Source organism: Theobroma umbraticum, unplaced genomic scaffold (genome assembly GCF_002168275.2).
Source record: "Theobroma umbraticum cultivar Fairchild unplaced genomic scaffold, ASM216827v3 scaffold_89.0, whole genome shotgun sequence".
Lineage (NCBI taxonomy): Eukaryota > Viridiplantae > Streptophyta > Magnoliopsida > Malvales > Malvaceae > Theobroma > Theobroma umbraticum.
The window spans coordinates 1,653,661-1,670,757 of record NW_018397271.1 but is presented as its reverse complement, the minus strand read 5'-3'; the positions used below and the strand labels follow the sequence as shown (position 1 = coordinate 1,670,757).

Here is a 17,097-nt window from a genome sequence, read left to right as displayed (position 1 = left end):
GTACGCAAGGGTGAGCAGACGTTTGCTGCTGTGCTGAGCCTAGAGGACACCCCCGACAACATGATTGAGGCGTCGACAGAAGTACTTGAGGTATTGGAGGAGTTTCGAGATGTAATGTCTCCAAAGCTGCCGAGCCACTTGCCTTCCGTACGAGAAGTGGATCATCACATTGAGCTGGTGCTAGGGGCACAGCCACCTGCCAGGGCACCGTATCGGATGACGCCTCCCGAGTTGGCAAAGCTGAGGAAGCTAGTTGGGAGTCTGCAGAAGACTTGTGGTAGTTCCAAGATCGGATCGACGCCTTCCACACGGCAGCAAGGACGCTGCCAACTTAGGTGGGGGAGGGTGTCACGGACGGCAGCTCAGCGCATTAGAGGTGGCCCGAAGGTGTTCCAGAGTGCCGGTATGTGGGGGAGTACTGTTGGGAGAAAACCCCACTGGATAGCGAAAGGCAAGTGTAGGATGTCAGCAGGGGGGCACAGCACAGCCCCCTGGGCAAGCCAGCTCGACAGGGTGCCAGCAGGGGCGCACAGCACAGGCCCTGGGTGAGCCAGCCCGGCAGGGTGCCAGCAGGGGCTCACAACACAAGCCCCTGGGCGAGCCAGCCCGCACAGAGCCAGGTAGACTGTGCGCAGGCACGCCAGCCCGCACAGCAGAGGTACGTGGCACTCCAACCCGCACAGCATGGGTACGAGGCACGCAGGGCCGAGGCCGCCAACCCAGCAAGGGTGCGTGGCACGCGGGGGAGCACAGCATGGGCGCACGGTACGCAGGCTCGAGCCCGGTCGGCCCAGCAGGGGTGCGCAGCACGCAGGCCCGCACAACATGGGCGAGAGGCACGCAAGCCCTGGGCCTGCCGACCCAGCAAGGGTGCGCAGCACGCAAGATGGCACGACAGGGGTGCAACACGCAGGCCCGCACAGCACCCAGACAGACTGCCTGCGCGCGGCCCCTGCACACCAGCCCGCCAGCGCCCAGGCACACAGCCTGTGCGCAGCCTAAACCCACCAGGGGGCCCAAGATGTTGCCGGCCCACCAGACCCACTCTTTTGATATATTGAGCTGCTGAAATTTTAGCTTCCCTCCTAAATATTTTGGAGGGAAATATTTTGGAGGGAAATATTTGAGGGAAAATTGGCTATAAATAACCCTTTGTAGATTGTGTAATTCATTCAATTCATTCAATAGAAGTTCAACTTTTCTTTTTCCAGCATTCTCTTCTCTTTTCTTTCTTTCCCTTTTATGCGAGTGGGTTTGTTGGCTTGAAGCCTATTGTGGGCGTGTGAGTGTGCCGGCCGATCGAAAAGCAGTGGGCTGCGTGTGGGTGTGCTGAGTGCTTGCTGGGCAGGTGCCAAGCACTAAGGCTAACTTGGGTTTTAGTACCGAGATAAGGGTTGAACCTAAGACCGCACGGTGGGTGGTCTGAAGAACCACCCCGTGACACCTTAAGGTGGTTGAGCAAGAGCGAGCACTACTTTCGCCACCAACAAACACCTGAAGAAGAAAAGGTCGGTCTTGCTTCTTTCCACAACATATTCACAAACAAACATTACTATACATGCGTAGATTTAATATCTCAACAATGTTTACATCACAAAGTTCTAGAATGCCATATATCGGCTACAATCGTTGGCCTTAACCCTACACAACCAGCTTCAACAGTTACAAACTCGAACCAAACCATGACCAGTAAAGTTGACTTGGAAAAATGGAAGGCTAGGAGATGCCATTACCTATAAAATAAGCTGGAGTGAATCACCAAGGAAGGTTCCCCCATGTGCTTACTTTTCTGCCATGCATTTGCAAATCGAATTATTTGCCTTATTAATGAGTGGGATGAAAAGAGGAAACAAGCAATATGGGAAGATTCATTTGCAAATCAGATTTAAAATATACATATAAACCCTAACCATATGCAACATGGTAGATAAGTAAGCATATTGAGGAGTCTTCTTTGGTGATTCACTCCAACTTATTTTATAGGTAATGGCATTTCCTAGCATTCCATTTTTTGAGCCAACTCTGCTGGTCAAGGTTTGGTATGAGTATGTAGCTGCTCGACCCGGTAATGTAAGGTCGAGGCCCATGGGTGTACCAATATATGGCATTCTAGAACTCTATGATGTAAACCCTATTAAGGTATTAAATCTACGCATGTATAGTGATGTTCATTTGTGAATATGTCATGGTAAAGCTACATTTAAATTTATCATGGTTGTTAACTTGTCTATGTGACTATTTGTGATGTTGTTGAAGATCTAAGTGTATTAGTGCATTATGGATGTTTTCTTTAAGGCTTGCTAGGTCTTGTGGGCTTGCCTAAAGGGCTTATGCATAGGTAATGGTCTTAGGGTTTACGTCATTGCAAAACAATCTAGTCACTATTAAAGACAGTTACGTGACCTACACACTTTTTTATAAAGGTTACATAATTAACACACCTTTTGATAAAGGTGATTCTAAAGGAACAAAGACAAATACTACAAGACAAATGAGCATCAGATTCTTTAGGTGCTTCTTTTAAGGGGCACACCTTTTGCTGTTGGTAGAGCTCTTTTTTCGAATATGACTTGACAACACACTGGATGATGTGACAATACACTAGAGGATACTACTAACACGCTTATCATCTTTAATCATACTTAATTGAATATAATTTTAATTTAGATTTTATAGGTTGTTTTCTATGAAATTAGACTTTTCTTGGTCTAGAGGGTTGGGCCACTCTTGATTTGTTATGGCAAGGGTCTCTTGAACGTTTTGACTGTAGCCTTGGCTACGTAATGATCAATCTTCAACTTAGCTCAGAATGTTGGTCCGATCTGCTTTAGCCAAAAGGTATATCCTTCAATTAAAATAACAGATGTCTATCTCGAAGAATTTGCTTGGGTCAAATCCACAATCATTTTTTTTTTTTTACAATCTTGATTATTTGTCCAATAAAGATTGTAGGAAAGTGTTTGGCCTTTGAGAGGAGCATGAGAAGGAGGTTGACATGCTGAAGGTGAAAAAGCTCATATCCCCAATTATCTGATTCCACCATTGAGCTTAGCTGTTGGTATAAATTATTTGTTGTAGTTTTAGCCTTTAAGCATGAGAGGTATGTTGACACCTTCCTCCAAGAGAACCTATGGAAATTCTATCCACCAGAATATGAGCCTTTACACCTTCAGTATGTCAACCTCGCTTTCATGCTCTCCTCAAAGGCAACAGACTTCTCTTGTAACCCCATTGGACAAATAACCAAGACTATAGATTTAACCTAAGTAAACTCTTCAAGATGGACATCTGCCATTTTGATCGAAAGATATACCTTTCAGTTAGAGTAAATCAGACCAACATACTGATCCAAGTTGAAAATGAATCATTACACAACCAAGACTACGGTCATAACGTCCAAAAGGCCATTGCCAAAACAAATCAAGAGTGGCCCAATCTTCTAGACTAAAAAAGCCCAATTTCATAAAAAATAGCTCATAAAATCTAAATTAAAATTATGTTTAATTAAGTATGCTTAAAGATGATAAGTGTGCTAGTATCATCTTTTAGTGTGTTATCACATCACCCAATATGTTGTCCAGTCATTCTTGACAAAAGAGCTCCACCAACGTCAAAAGACGTGCCACCTCAAAAGAAGCACTCGAGGAATTTGATGCTCATTTGTCCTATAATATTTGTCTTTTACTATTTATTTTTGTTCCTTTAGAATCACCTTTATCAAAAACTGTGTTAATTATTTAACTTTTATAAAAAGGTGTATAGGTCACGTCACTATCTTCAATAGTGACTAGTTTGTTTGTTATGATCTTGTATGCCTATAAAAGGCAACTCCTCCATGAAGGAGACATGGTTTCATGATTGAGATTACAAACTTGAACTTTGTAATAACTAGTGTGAAATACCAAGAATGAGTGTCCAAAGTTTCTCTCTTTGGCTACTCTCTCCTCTCAGTTAGTAACTAAGTATGGATCCACTGCTCACACCTAATAAGCAATGACATGAGTCATATGCTCTACAGTTACCACTCCGGCGGATCTTTTGCATCAGAAAACTCATAGAGTTTATTATCGACCATCGTATATCACTACAGCAAATTAACACCGAACACCAATACTCCGTGACCCCATTATTGTAGCACGTGTATTCTGTGGCCTTGTTGCCTCAAGCACATGGTAGAGCCATAAAAGTTAGGCCTTTACTAAGATTCTGTTACAAGAAAGGTGTTTAAAGGTTTATTGTCGGCTAAAATATTTTGGCCAACGCTTAGTGCTTTGGATGTAAGTCCCTAGTCTACTGCTTAGTGCTGCAAACTATAGTTCTATGATTTATTTGGTTTGAACACTGATAACTCTATAATATAGATTTATTTGGGCTTAATTTTGATAGTAATTTAACGTGGTTCTTGTAATAATATATAGAAATTGGTAAATTTTATTTAATTATTTTAAATTAGTTAATTTATATGAGTCAATCTAATCTTAGTGAATTTTATTCTTAATTTAGTGTTAATGTGGTTAAGATGGGTTGTTACTGATTTATTTGTGCTTTTGTAGGTATTTGATGAAAGAAGAATTTTAGTGAAACAAGGAGAGCAATTTTGAGATGCAGACCTCCACTGCACATGTTTCGGTATTTTGACCATAACTCTCTCTACAAAACTCCAAATGAAGCAATTCTTGGACCATTGAAAAGATAAAAGAAAAAGCTACAACTTTCATGTTTACCACTTTGCCCAATTTGGCCTAAAAGGTGATCAAACTCTTGTCGAAGTTGACATAGTGCAACAATTACGATTTCTGTTAATTAATTGGACAATGTTGTGACCCACATAGTCTAATGAGGACATCCTAGTTCGAATTGATTTTTTTCTTTACCCAACTTGGCCTAACTTCAAAGTCTATAAAAACAACCTTTCGGAAGACTTTTAAGAAAAAAAGAGAACGAAACATCAAATTGAGAGCTGAGAGTCAAGCCACAAAGTCATTAAAGCTAAGAAGAATTTGAAAGATCCAAAGAGATTTAAAGATCAAGAATACAATTTTTAAGTTTTTTTATCTTTTTTTATTCTCTTATTCTCTTAGTTTTGTTTTAATGTTAAACTTTATTCAATGATGATGTGTGACTTGATGGAGAACTAATTCATTAATCTATGATTATGATTGAACTCAATATGTAGTTTGAATTATTGATCTCTCTTTTACTTATGTTTGATAGATTTAAATTGTGTATTTTATTCTGATCTTAATGGTTCTAGTTGACTAGCTATCAATTAGATTGAATTGAAAACCTAACTTAAACCTTAACGAAGGAGATTTAAGTAGACCTTGAATAGAATAGCATATGATCAAATATACTTAATTGATTAGGTGATTTGATTTGCATATAGGGTAGACATACACCTATAAGCTATACATAGCTAAAATTAGAATATGAACTTAATGAATTTTTCTTTAATATAATTTACATGGACATATAGTAAATTAATTGAGAGAAGTATTTTTATGAGAAACTCGATAAAGACTTGTAAATGATTTAGGACTCTATGTTAGCAACTTAATTCATTAAACTGAGTTAAGAGAGAGAGAGACAATAATCAAATAAAATATTAAGGGGTATCACAATCTTAGATCTTGTAATCACTAGAAGTAATTTTGCTGATATATTAATTTATAAGTTTTAATTTTTTTTTAATTTTAATTATTTAAATAAAATTAAGGTGCGTTAATTTTAGTGGTTAACAGTAAAGATTGATTCAATTTTACACTCTACTCATCTTTATATTATCCTTGCGATACGTATACTTGTGTGGATAGAAAATTAAACAAACACCCATCTTAAATGGTACATTAATTGTTATGAAGGTTAATATAGTCAGTTGCATGTCTATCTCTAAAAATAGTGTATAAATACAAGATATAGTACCACAATAGCAAGTTGTTCTCTAGTTCTCCCCAACTCTCTCTCTCCTCACTTATAGCACCTGTATTAGTGTTTGATTTGCTTACTAGGCACTTGATTGCTGCAATTAGCCTCAAAGTTGAAACAATTTTGACTCAATTTGATGGTGTTTTGTGCTAATTGTTTCAATATATGCATGGATTTCACTCCAAGTCTTGTTGTTTAAGTTGTTTGATTGAAAGCTTTGGTAATCCATCTTTAGCTAAAGTTGCTAAGGCACTGGACTCGTGGCATGCTGCTGTCAGCCAGCAGTGGTTTGTTGCGCATGTAGTCAGCGTAGTAGTGTTTTGGCTAAAGATCCTAAAGAGTCAGTAGGTCCAAAATAGTTTGTGGAACCTAAACGCCATGTGGTGTCTCCACCTCAAGTTACCACACGTACGCTTAATAATAGTAGTAATTATCTGCAATCGTCAATATAAATAGAAGCAAAGGATAGCCAAAAAGGGTGGCTGATTGGTGCAAGAAGATGTTTAAATTTTGAGTGGGCTTCTACTGCAAGCAGAGATTGCACAAGGCATGAAGTTTGGCATATGATTTTTCTAATTGTTAATATGTTATTTCTGTAGTAATCTGACTCATATAATCTATCTTCCATCTCTCTGCAACTCAAACTCTCCTTACAAGAGCCCAGATATGCATAACAAATATTTAATTTATCAAAAGCAAGATCCATAACTTGCTAATGAATTTATGAAATATTAAACAATAATATGAAACCTCAATATTTAGTACATGGTACTATAAAAATAGGTTGGACAAGCCTATCTGTTTATCACTCAATCATACAAGTCTGAAGTGTTTTCTTTAAAAAACTGCCATAATGGACTAGGCAGTTGAGCAATCTTGGTTTTTAACCACCCATTTTGGCTTTAAGGATGGATGGCAGCATTTGAATGTTCCAAAAAATACCAATTGTAGTGTTTTTATAAAAAAGAATTTAAAAACCAAAATGTAATATGCTATTAAGTTGCAAAACAAGCAATTAAAAAGTTCACAAGCTGATAACTATGAGCGAAGATATATATTGATGTTGGAATAGGTTGCAGGCCGTTGGCCTCTGTCCAACACACTTTTGGCCAAAAAGGAGCCTCCCCCCAGGAAAGTATGTTAAAGAGGGATGTTACCAATTCAATTCAGATAGGCAACAAGAATTTATAACCCAAGCATAAACAGATTAAGAGAAGAATACCAAAGCTCTAGGTGGAATGAAATATCATGAAAAGAAAACATCTAAAAAGCAAGTCTAACTACAAGGTCTGATTTTTCTTTGAAGAACCAGCTTTCCAATGCTACGTTAAAAGACTATTTTGGTCTTTACGTCTATCAAGAAAATGTTTAACAATTAAAATGCTCAATGCTGATAGAGAATTTCCTTCAACGAGAAACATCTACTATCAAAGTCAAAATTGGAAAGAGTTCAAGCAGACAAACCTGAAGTGCAGCAGGACCAACCCTCCAAGTATCAACTTGCCATTTTACTTTCCCCCCTGCACTAACAACACGTTCTCTCTCCTCAAGACAGCTTGCGACATGATCCTAATATGTCAAAGTCAACTAATTTCAAAATATAACACCACATAATGCCACAAGAAATGATAGAATTAGAATGAAACAGTTCAAGCTCACCCTACTTAGAGCTAAAGGGCACCCAGCCCGACATAAAATTGTCCTGCAATCACCTGCATTAGCGACAAAAAGCTTGTTTCTAACTATTAGGGCAGCAGCTGCAGTGCAACCAGGATGCCAATCTTTCTGAGTCACCCTCTTGGAATTACAATGAGAATCAAGTTCATTTCTAAAAGCAACATCTGTCCTAACAAATGCTTCCAACAACGCATCAGCAGGACTGCATTCATGTATACACTTATTTAATCTAAGAAAATGGATAATAGTTAGACAAAGGCAGGCATAACAACCAGAGCAAAACAAACCTGCATGTAGAACCTAAGATTTTCAGAAATTCTGGCAATGCTTGAGCTGAAAACTCAGCTGCTGCTGCTCCTACAGATGTTCCAGAATCCAGAGAGTTTATATGAACAAGAAAATCATACTTAACCATACTAAGAAACAGACAATTTTGAATAATAATTCTATCTCAATGGTTTCTTAGAGATTTAAAGAGGAGCTTGTCTCCTCTAGAATTTGAAGATATCTCCAGGTAAGATTCGAAGACAGTTTACTTTAAGAGATGTAGAAACATGAACAATTTTGTTTTCAAAGTATCTGACTCCATAACCATTCTATTGTTTCTCACTAGAAGAGAACTGGTTCTTGAATTATTAATCGCTAATAATAAGGTAAACTCATCTAACTGAATTAGAATAAATTCAGGATAGCCAAAAAACAGGTTAAGACATTCCAATTATACATATACACAAATTTAGTAACTTGAAAGTAGAGACAGCTTCTACTTTTTAGTTGTTCCAAAATCAGGAAAAAAAAAAGGGAGGGTGAGAAGTATTTGAATTAATCACTTAGATAAGATTACCTTCTGAAACGATTTTAATTTAAATTACACAGAATTTAATTCGGCCTCCTAACTCTTTTTCTTCAGATGTTTTTATTTAAACAAGTTTCCAGTGGCCATTAGGAGCACTTTATCCTCATATCTGATCCCTACTGCATCTTCAGTATCATGTGTTGCAGTTTTGCATACCTCTATGGCCATCAAAGATACCAAAAACGTGAACATCTTTCTCATTGCATAAGTAAGGCATAAGAAAGTGTGTGTCCTCCATACTCTCCCTTCTCCCACATGTAGCAAAGGATCCCCAAGAAAGTACTGGATGGTATGTCAAAGATTCATCAGAAGAATCAAGCCATTTTCCGAAACCAGAATGTAGTTCAGCAGATGCTCTTTTGGATAAACATTGTCCCTGAGTAGACCAATTAATATTTTCCTGATAGGTATGAAGGTTGTTAATGCTTTCCATAACTTGATGACCATGGGAAATAGAAGATTTTTGAAGTGATAGATCTTCTTTCTCCATTCTCTTTCTCTGTTCCAAAATACCATCTAGTTCTAAAACTATATCGTTAAATGAAGGCCTATTTTGAGGATTTGCATCCCAACACTTTTGAATTAGTGCCAGCATACTTGCTGGCACTCCAGACACAATACCAGCAAGAACTGGTCGCAGTCCACCAGAGACCACAGCTGCAGTAAGTTGCTGCTCAGTATAGTTCATCTCCAGAACAGTGTGGGCCTGCCAGTAGCAAATAAATTACAAACAACCACTAAAGCTTTAACAACAAATATGAGTAGTCAACACCCACCCATGGTTTGCAATATTAAAGAGACGTAAAGCTTTGCTTGCCTGTTGTCCAATGCTGACTATACTCAAAGTTCAAACTTTCTACCAGAAAACATAAATCTAAAGTGTGCAGTTGTGCAGTTTGGTATCTCTTCAATTCTAGACATGAAATGACCAGCATGAATGCAAAGCAAGCTCTGATTTGATGTTAACATCATTCACTAGAAAAGAACTTATGGCTGGAGGAAAAATTAGATAGCAATAATGGTTGGATACGTTATCTGATAACTGATCCTACATTAATTAAGATGCAAAAATCATCAACAATAAGTTGGCTTGTAATAATATGGCAGGACGGTAGATCAGAGATATAATTCAACTTCTATTTAATTAATACTGACATGACTTGTTTAAAGTTCCTCAAGACCATCTTTCAGCTTATTCTCCCCCACATTTTTAATTGAGACTGTAACTTGTAGCGGGTAGTTCTGGGTTGGCAGAACCTTCCTTGGTAGAAAATGGGCAAAAGATCCTTCTTACACTAATCTTTTAAATAATAGTAGAAAAGAAAAAGTAAAAGAGGCTTATATTTGTTTTACAGCCGGTCATTGTGTAAGCATAGTAGGAAGAAAAAAAGGAAGTAATTTGTCCTCAGAAACCACATCAAAATAACCCTAAACAAAGAGAACTAGATTTATGGAATAGACCAACCAGAATATTTCTTCTACCATCAGAAACTTCAAACACAATAGCACAAGTTTCGGTTTGCCATTTCCCCAATAACCTCCAAGTAAATAGAATGCAGGAACAAAAATATATAGTGTTAAAATGATCTCCTTAAGCACTATTTAAAAATTCATTGTAAAAGCTAATGCCTAATTTCCAGTAACAGCAAATATGAGCAGCATGATCCACACGAACAACATTCCTTATTACTTGGATCACAGATCATTCTAGCAGGGGGTTGGCTAATAGAGTTAACTAATTCTGGGTCCAGCAGTTGGACTGTGTTAAAACTTAAACATCTAATTAAGATATTCATACGTAACTTAATCGGAAATTTTTCTGTATAATACTAAAAATTAGCAAGCTGGGTGGTTGAGAGCCTGATTAAACCTCAGCTTTCTAGTTAATATATCAGATACGAGAGAGATTAATAAAATTTGATTTGGGCAGATTCGGTTCAGGAAAATCCAGCTAGTTTAGTGGGTTTGACCTGATTTGACAAAGTTAATTATAAGTCAGGGTAGTTCCGAACCCTTCCAAATCAAAGAAACACTGATAATTCGCCAGTCAAACTGGTCAGATACAACAATTTAAGTTGCCCTTTCAAGGTCAAAAGGGCATGCATATATGCAGAAACTATATCCAAACATGACTTTTTCCAATTCTTTGAAGTACCAACATCAATAGTTGCTAAGCATCAAGCAATCCAATAAAATTTGTCCTGAAGTGGAAGTCCTACCAATGAAAGTGATAACTGAAATTTTCTTGATGAGCATATGCATAACCATAATAATGTCACTAATCAGAAATCAGATACTTAATAAGTAAATGCAATCAAGAAAAGACCAACCTGAGCTTCAGCACGAATATCAGTGTATGGGATAACGCCAGTTAGCAGTTCACTGCAATTAAATGGAAATCAAGTTCTGTATTTGTAGCCTTACAGAGCAGCAAATATAGAAGCAACAAGTAAACTGAAGTGATAAACTGGGAAATATAACCACCATTATGCATGGGTCACAATTAGATTAACCATGCTAGAGCATAGAAATCTAGCTCAAGATGATATCTCTTAGCTGTTACTATAAGAGCCAATGATAGCACCATGAAGAAACCTGATCCATTGATTCACTTAATAGCTTAACAGGTGCTATTGTTGTAGGGCTCTGGGAAGCATGGACATCTCTACCAATTAGTTATTTCTGTGTCCAGTGGATATTGGAGGCAATGACACAGAAAACAGGACAAATACACACAAATCACCAACAGACATATTGCGTACCACAAAACAGAGAAGAGGAAAGAAAAATCCTAAAAAGAAAAAGACAAGAATAGGACATATCAGAGGTGCATCCTTGGATATGTTTCCAACATCGATTTCATGAGATTCAAACTTCCACAAAACAAAAAGCCAACAACAGCAACCCAAATGATTTTGCATTTAAATAAAATGTAATGAGATTTCAATAACACAAATCCCCTAGGTTCACGGTTAAATGGAATTTGTTGTTATTATTTCAGGCCTAGATGTATTTTTATTATCATTTCAACAGTATTTCAATTACGCAAAGCTGTTAAATACTTTCCAGAGTCCTAACAGAAGCCTAATGTAGAGATTCCAAGCCCAGACAAGAATGCATGTATTGAAATTAAAGCCAGAAGCATAAACTGTTTCATGGTTCACTGAAGCATCTAAATGCTTTGAACACTGTTTGTCATCCCATTCAGTAAGCAGGAATGGCATCACATTGCTTTATTCTTTTGTCTTAATAAAGCCCACCAGCTTCTTTTAAGGCCAAGGACCATGTTAAAACATGAAAACTAAACAAAAAAAAGGTTGTAGCAAATGACAAATCATCTAAAACCAATAATCTATAGCAAATTACATGATGAGAGATGAAATAATTGGAGACTCAGGCTGACCATACAAAGGATCCTTCTCCAGTTGATTTGTCACAAAATTTTGGATGGTAACATCATAAATACATAAATAAATATATTCTTCTGGATTAGCTTATGGGTGCTTGGATGTTTCATTGCTATGAAAAGATGACAACTTCTTTATGTAGCTATCCACACATACATTGGTAACAATTTCTCAAGGGTAGGGGTTGCAATGTTGGACATTACACGCAAAGATGATTTGAATGGAATACAAACTAAGTAGGTTTAGGTTGCCCTTTAGTGGGTTCATGCCAAAATTCATGTTAACATGATTATGACACAAATTAATCATGTTGTATGGCAGTTGACCTGCAAGCTTGAAAATAAAAAATAAACAAGAGGATAAGTAAGTCTTCTTGAGTTGATCAGTTTAGTAATGGACCAAGCTATGACATGTTCAGCCCACTCATTTAGATGTAATTTTATTTTTAATTCAAAATTATTTCAGATATCAAGTTATTAATACAAGATATATTTAGACAATTTAGTAAATTTCAACAGGTTAAAGCACAGTTGGCCCTCATTTTTTAAAAAAAAAAATTAATTGGTCTTTAACCTCTCAATTGTTCACTTTAAGTGCTAAACCTCTTCAAATGGTTACAATTATAGTCCAGTTAAAAAACACTATAAAAATAAACGGAAGTGTTACAATTTCAAAAAGATTGTTGGCCACATACGGGTTGTCCATTTTTTTACATAATTTTCTGATGGAAGCATTAAATCTTAAAAATTGAAAGGTTTGAAACATCAATGGAACAATTAGGAAGTTAGGGACCAAAGTGAAACTTTTTAAAAGGCTAAAGACCAAAATGCTTTTAACTCAATTTGAAATATTTCTACAATTTTCCATTGCAATCTATAAATTCATAATCTCAGTATTTTAGATTAACAGTTGATAATAACTAGCAATCTATGAGAAGGAGATGAAATTCGGTATGCACATCTGTATTATTCCATAATAATAAAAGCATTATAGGTTAGTATAGCAAGAATCCTAATTCATAAATCTATCTTGCATTCTTACTTGATGGATATTCCAAAGCTGTAGACATCTGATTTTTCAGTATGTATCTCCTTCCTCAATATCTCAGGTGCCATATAAATAAGAGTGCCAACCATATTCTTTTTGTGAAAACCACCTGTTGGCTTGCCAGATGATCTCCAATTCTCAGTAGAAACTCCTCTAAGATCTTTCTTATATTCTGCCAAACCAAAGTCAGCTAGGTGTGCAGAAGAGTTCTGGTCAAGCTGCATCATATGTTATTAGTGTACTTATATAACTTTGAGGCATGGAATTCACTCAATTAAAATCATTTGCTGAGAGTATCTAACACCAACCAGAAGATCTAAATAAATTAAAGAGATAAAAGGTTATGTAAGAAAATTACAAGAACATTTGCTGGTTTCACATCCCTATGTACAATTCCTTGATTGTGCAGGTATTGCAAAGCCGTTGCTGGAAGGAAAAAAACAGCAGAAAAGGTGCATCATGTAACATCATTGAAAAGAAAATTTTTGTAAATTCTGGTAAACAGAAACGGAAGCAAAAAAACAAGATGGGAAAAAAATAATATGCAATGGAAAACTTTTAGTATAAGCTAGTCAACAGAGTATTGTGGTTAAAGATAATAAATATTTCCATGTAAACATGAGGATAATACAAAGCATGTAAGTGCATTAAAAAGCTTGTCAGATCCTTTATTACTAACTAGTTCCTAACATAAATTAACAAAGTTACAGCAAGCAGTTATCATGCTGCATATTCATCACTCAATGGTAATGGCTTTTCTGGCTATCCGGATATCTAGGTTTCCCCTTTTTTTAGTTTATTTAGTTTTCTTTTGAGAGTACATTATTTCTAAAACCAATCTCAAACCATAGAAGGTAAAAAAAAAAAAAATTAATAACAAAGATATTTTAGAAATTAAAGAAAAAGAAGGAAAATTAACAAAGCCTTGAGATTGCAGTTCAAAAAGATTTAGTTAAAACCAATACAACAGAAGCAACACAGTGTCTGCATTACTGTGGAACAAATATAAAATTTTAGCAAAGTTCAGTCTACATATCAATTATTATCCATATATACCTTTGTGAGTTGCACTAGGATACAGGTCACATCAGAGATGTGGAATTTGAAAAAAAAAAAATGAGAAAAGAAACTCAATACAAAACAAAAGGTACAGAGTCTCAGTGTGGAGCGTGTTGCTAGAGTTTATATGATCCAATAGAAAACATTCTGCTTATAATTGAGAGGTTTCCTATGACGCATTAACAGCACCATGACCACCACATAGCATTTTATCAACGAAAGGTACATTTTCATCAACATAGTTTGCGTGATAATCAGAATTCATGTGTTTTCTATTTGTCCTATTACCAAATGCATCGTGAATGCAATGAATCCCAAACTTGAGTGTACCAACGTGGTGACGCAAGCAAAATATCCAAGACAAGGTTGCCTTGGTTAGTTTCCTTAAATATTACTTTAAATATTCCATATCTTATTCAAAACAGTTAGCCTTAGTCAAGCAATTTAAGGACAAAAAACCCCAAAATTCTTCATTCAGCGGCTCTACGATAAGAAATGCATTCACAATGAGAAATAAGCAACCAGGATTCTTAAGCCCACATATATACCAAAGTGCTTTCTATCGAAAATACCAACTGGCTCCCTATTAAGGCCATCAGCCCTTAACGCAGATTACACATTTAGCCAAGCCTAGCAGGGCTTAGGAGGTGGCTAGCCAAAAAACTAGCATAGTGAAGCACCTTGGCTTGCATAAACTTGCACAGTGAAGCACCTTGGATATGACAGCACTTAGGTTTGCATATTTCTGGTTGGTACAACCTCTAATAAAGTATGCCACAATATAGGTCCATGAAGGCTAGAGCGCAGATACATACCAGAGTCTCTTCTATATAAGATTGGACTTTGACAACAAGTTTAGTAAAAGTTTTTCAACCGTTAATTTGTCTTTTGGGACTGTTTGAAGAAACCGCAACCACCCAAAAAATTTAATTTCTGTTTTCTTAAACCGAGTATCTAAATATCTAGCATTAGTTTAGACGAAAAGCCAACCTCGCTTTTGTCCCCATAAAACCTTGGAAAAGACTTTTCACAGAACCCCGAACAAACTAACCAACCATCAAACTTAAAATCTATGATGGCATTAGAAGGAAGGGTGCAACTACATAAACTCTCATTCATCCTCTTTTAATCCTATATTGTAACACAACATAAACCCTGATTACTTTCATAAACGTGATAGCACCTAAAACTATTCTTGTTTGCCAAGCTATATCAATATACTCTCCAAGTCTCCTAGCATATGAGTACGCTTAGTTGAAGTAAATAGAAAAATAGATAAATCAGAAAGAAACAGAGAAACCAATCCATAATTCAATGTCATAAAACAGAAAACGGAAGCGGATACCAAATAGCAGGAGAAAAAAAAGGGAAATTCTAGAGAATGCAGATATAAGTGTACCTAACTGGAGCGTAATTGTAAGCGCGCGATCAATGTCAGGAGTCCACTCTTGGACGTGTAATTTATGAGCCAGATTTCGTTCTTCATAGAATTGAAAGAAGAACATGTAATTGGGAGGCCTGGCATGCGCGGCGACAAGGTTTGCTATTCCCGGATGATGCAGCTTGCATAGGAGCTGCAACTCCTTGTGAAATTTGTCCAACTCGTCCGAGGTAGACAAGATTGGCTTCTTCACCGCAACCCTCTTTCCATCCAGAATTGCTTCGTAAACAACGCTTTCCGCCCCTTGATCGAAGCCAACAAAACCATGAGAAATGTGGTTGAAGGAATAGAAAAAGGAAAGGGAGCAAAAGGGTGTCACACCTACCCCTGGCAATTGGGGAAAGAAGAATGTAGGAGGAAGGAGAGAGGTGAAGAGGGATGGAGTCGCTGGAGCAGCAGCCTCTTACGCAAGTGTTTGGCTGCACTATGTCTAACCCCATTTTTTCTATTGTCCAATGCCTGTCTTGATTCTTGAGTAATTCTCCAATGGCGCCCGCAGCGCAATCAGCAATGATAACACTGCTACTACTACATACCAAGTTCTCGTACGAGTTCCAGAAGAGCAGTGCCCGCACGGATAGTGGAAGCTGTTGCGAAATTTCCCATTAACACCTCTTTCGGATTCCCTTGGAAATGGATTTGCCCAATTGTTGCGGGAACAAGCAACAGCCACACTTACTACACTAACAAGACATGGCAACTGTAGCAATATGTTAGCCTGAGGGATTACCAGGAACTGTAATGTATAAATATATATATATATCTGCTTGCATTCATAAACAAATCAAGTAAATCAATTGTTAATTAAATTATATATGTATAATCTTCATCAATGATTACATTTACATCTATAAATGCTTCTTTGCATGAATATATATTAACGACATTAATATTAAACTTTATCAGATTCCTAAATTTTTATGGCTATCTTTATTTCAATTGAGTTAATATTTAATTAATGCTTATAAGTAAAAATATCATAGGGTTTTTTTCTTGGGGATATGAAGAAAGTTAAGATGAAATTTATTTTATATGAATATTATTATTTTAGAAGAAAATTATTCTGTTATATTTCAATATAATTATAACTCTTTATTTTATTTTATTTTTTTTTGGAAATAAGGTGCATTTCATTAAACACCAAATCATGAAATCATTACAACACTATCACAGCTCATAATACCCCCCCCCAATGCTAAACTCGCATATACCCTTTGCATATTGGGAGAGCTTCATTAAACACATTCTTGTGATAAACTCAATGGGACAAAAACCACAAAAATATTAATTATAATTATAATTAGTTAAAAATGTTAATTTAAAATATTAATAACAAAGATGTCATTTTTCATCAATAAAAAATTTTGCAGATATCCAGACTTTTATATATATATATATATATATATATATATTACTTGATAAATTATTATAAATTATAGATACTATGTTCTATAACTCTATAAATTATGATTTCTCTTTTTTCTCAGTCCAATAAACACATTTATGTTAATTATTTTGCCCAAAAAAATGGCTTTTTTTATATTAGTGATAGGAAAACAATTAAGCAAAGTCCACTTACCGACTATAACATTTATATCAAATCGATTGTAAATGTACCCTTTTTTTTTACTTTTTTGTTTCTTTCATTTATTAGGTTTAAAATACTAAATAAATCTCTAAAATTT

General features: G+C 36.4%; 1 protein-coding gene across 3 annotated transcripts in view; it reads right to left on the bottom strand.

Annotated features, from left to right (window-relative positions):
• The window catches only part of LOC110426482 (protein kinase family protein / protein phosphatase 2C (PP2C) family protein), a 22,263-nt gene extending 6,138 nt beyond the window's left edge, over positions 1-16,125 (bottom strand). The window contains exons 1-9 of one of the 3 annotated variants that reach the window (XR_002446140.1): positions 15,738-16,125; positions 15,371-15,655; positions 13,271-13,338; positions 12,907-13,130; positions 10,789-10,840; positions 8,615-9,164; positions 7,890-7,959; positions 7,590-7,804; positions 7,390-7,512 (exon numbers count right to left, since the gene is read on the bottom strand). Coding sequence is in view for 1 of the 3 variants with exons in the window: in XM_021441700.1 (XP_021297375.1) it covers positions 7,390-7,494; positions 7,585-7,804; positions 7,890-7,959; positions 8,615-9,164; positions 10,789-10,840; positions 12,907-13,130; positions 13,271-13,338; positions 15,371-15,655; positions 15,738-15,852 (1,689 nt within the window). In the remaining 2 variants the exon portion in view is untranslated. Of the gene's footprint in view, positions 1-7,389; positions 7,513-7,584; positions 7,805-7,889; positions 7,960-8,614; positions 9,165-10,788; positions 10,841-12,906; positions 13,131-13,270; positions 13,339-15,370; positions 15,656-15,737 lie in introns of all 3 variants that reach the window. The other 2 variants (XR_002446141.1, XM_021441700.1) reach the window with 2 other exon arrangements.
• Between the last annotated feature and the right edge of the window lie 972 nt (positions 16,126-17,097).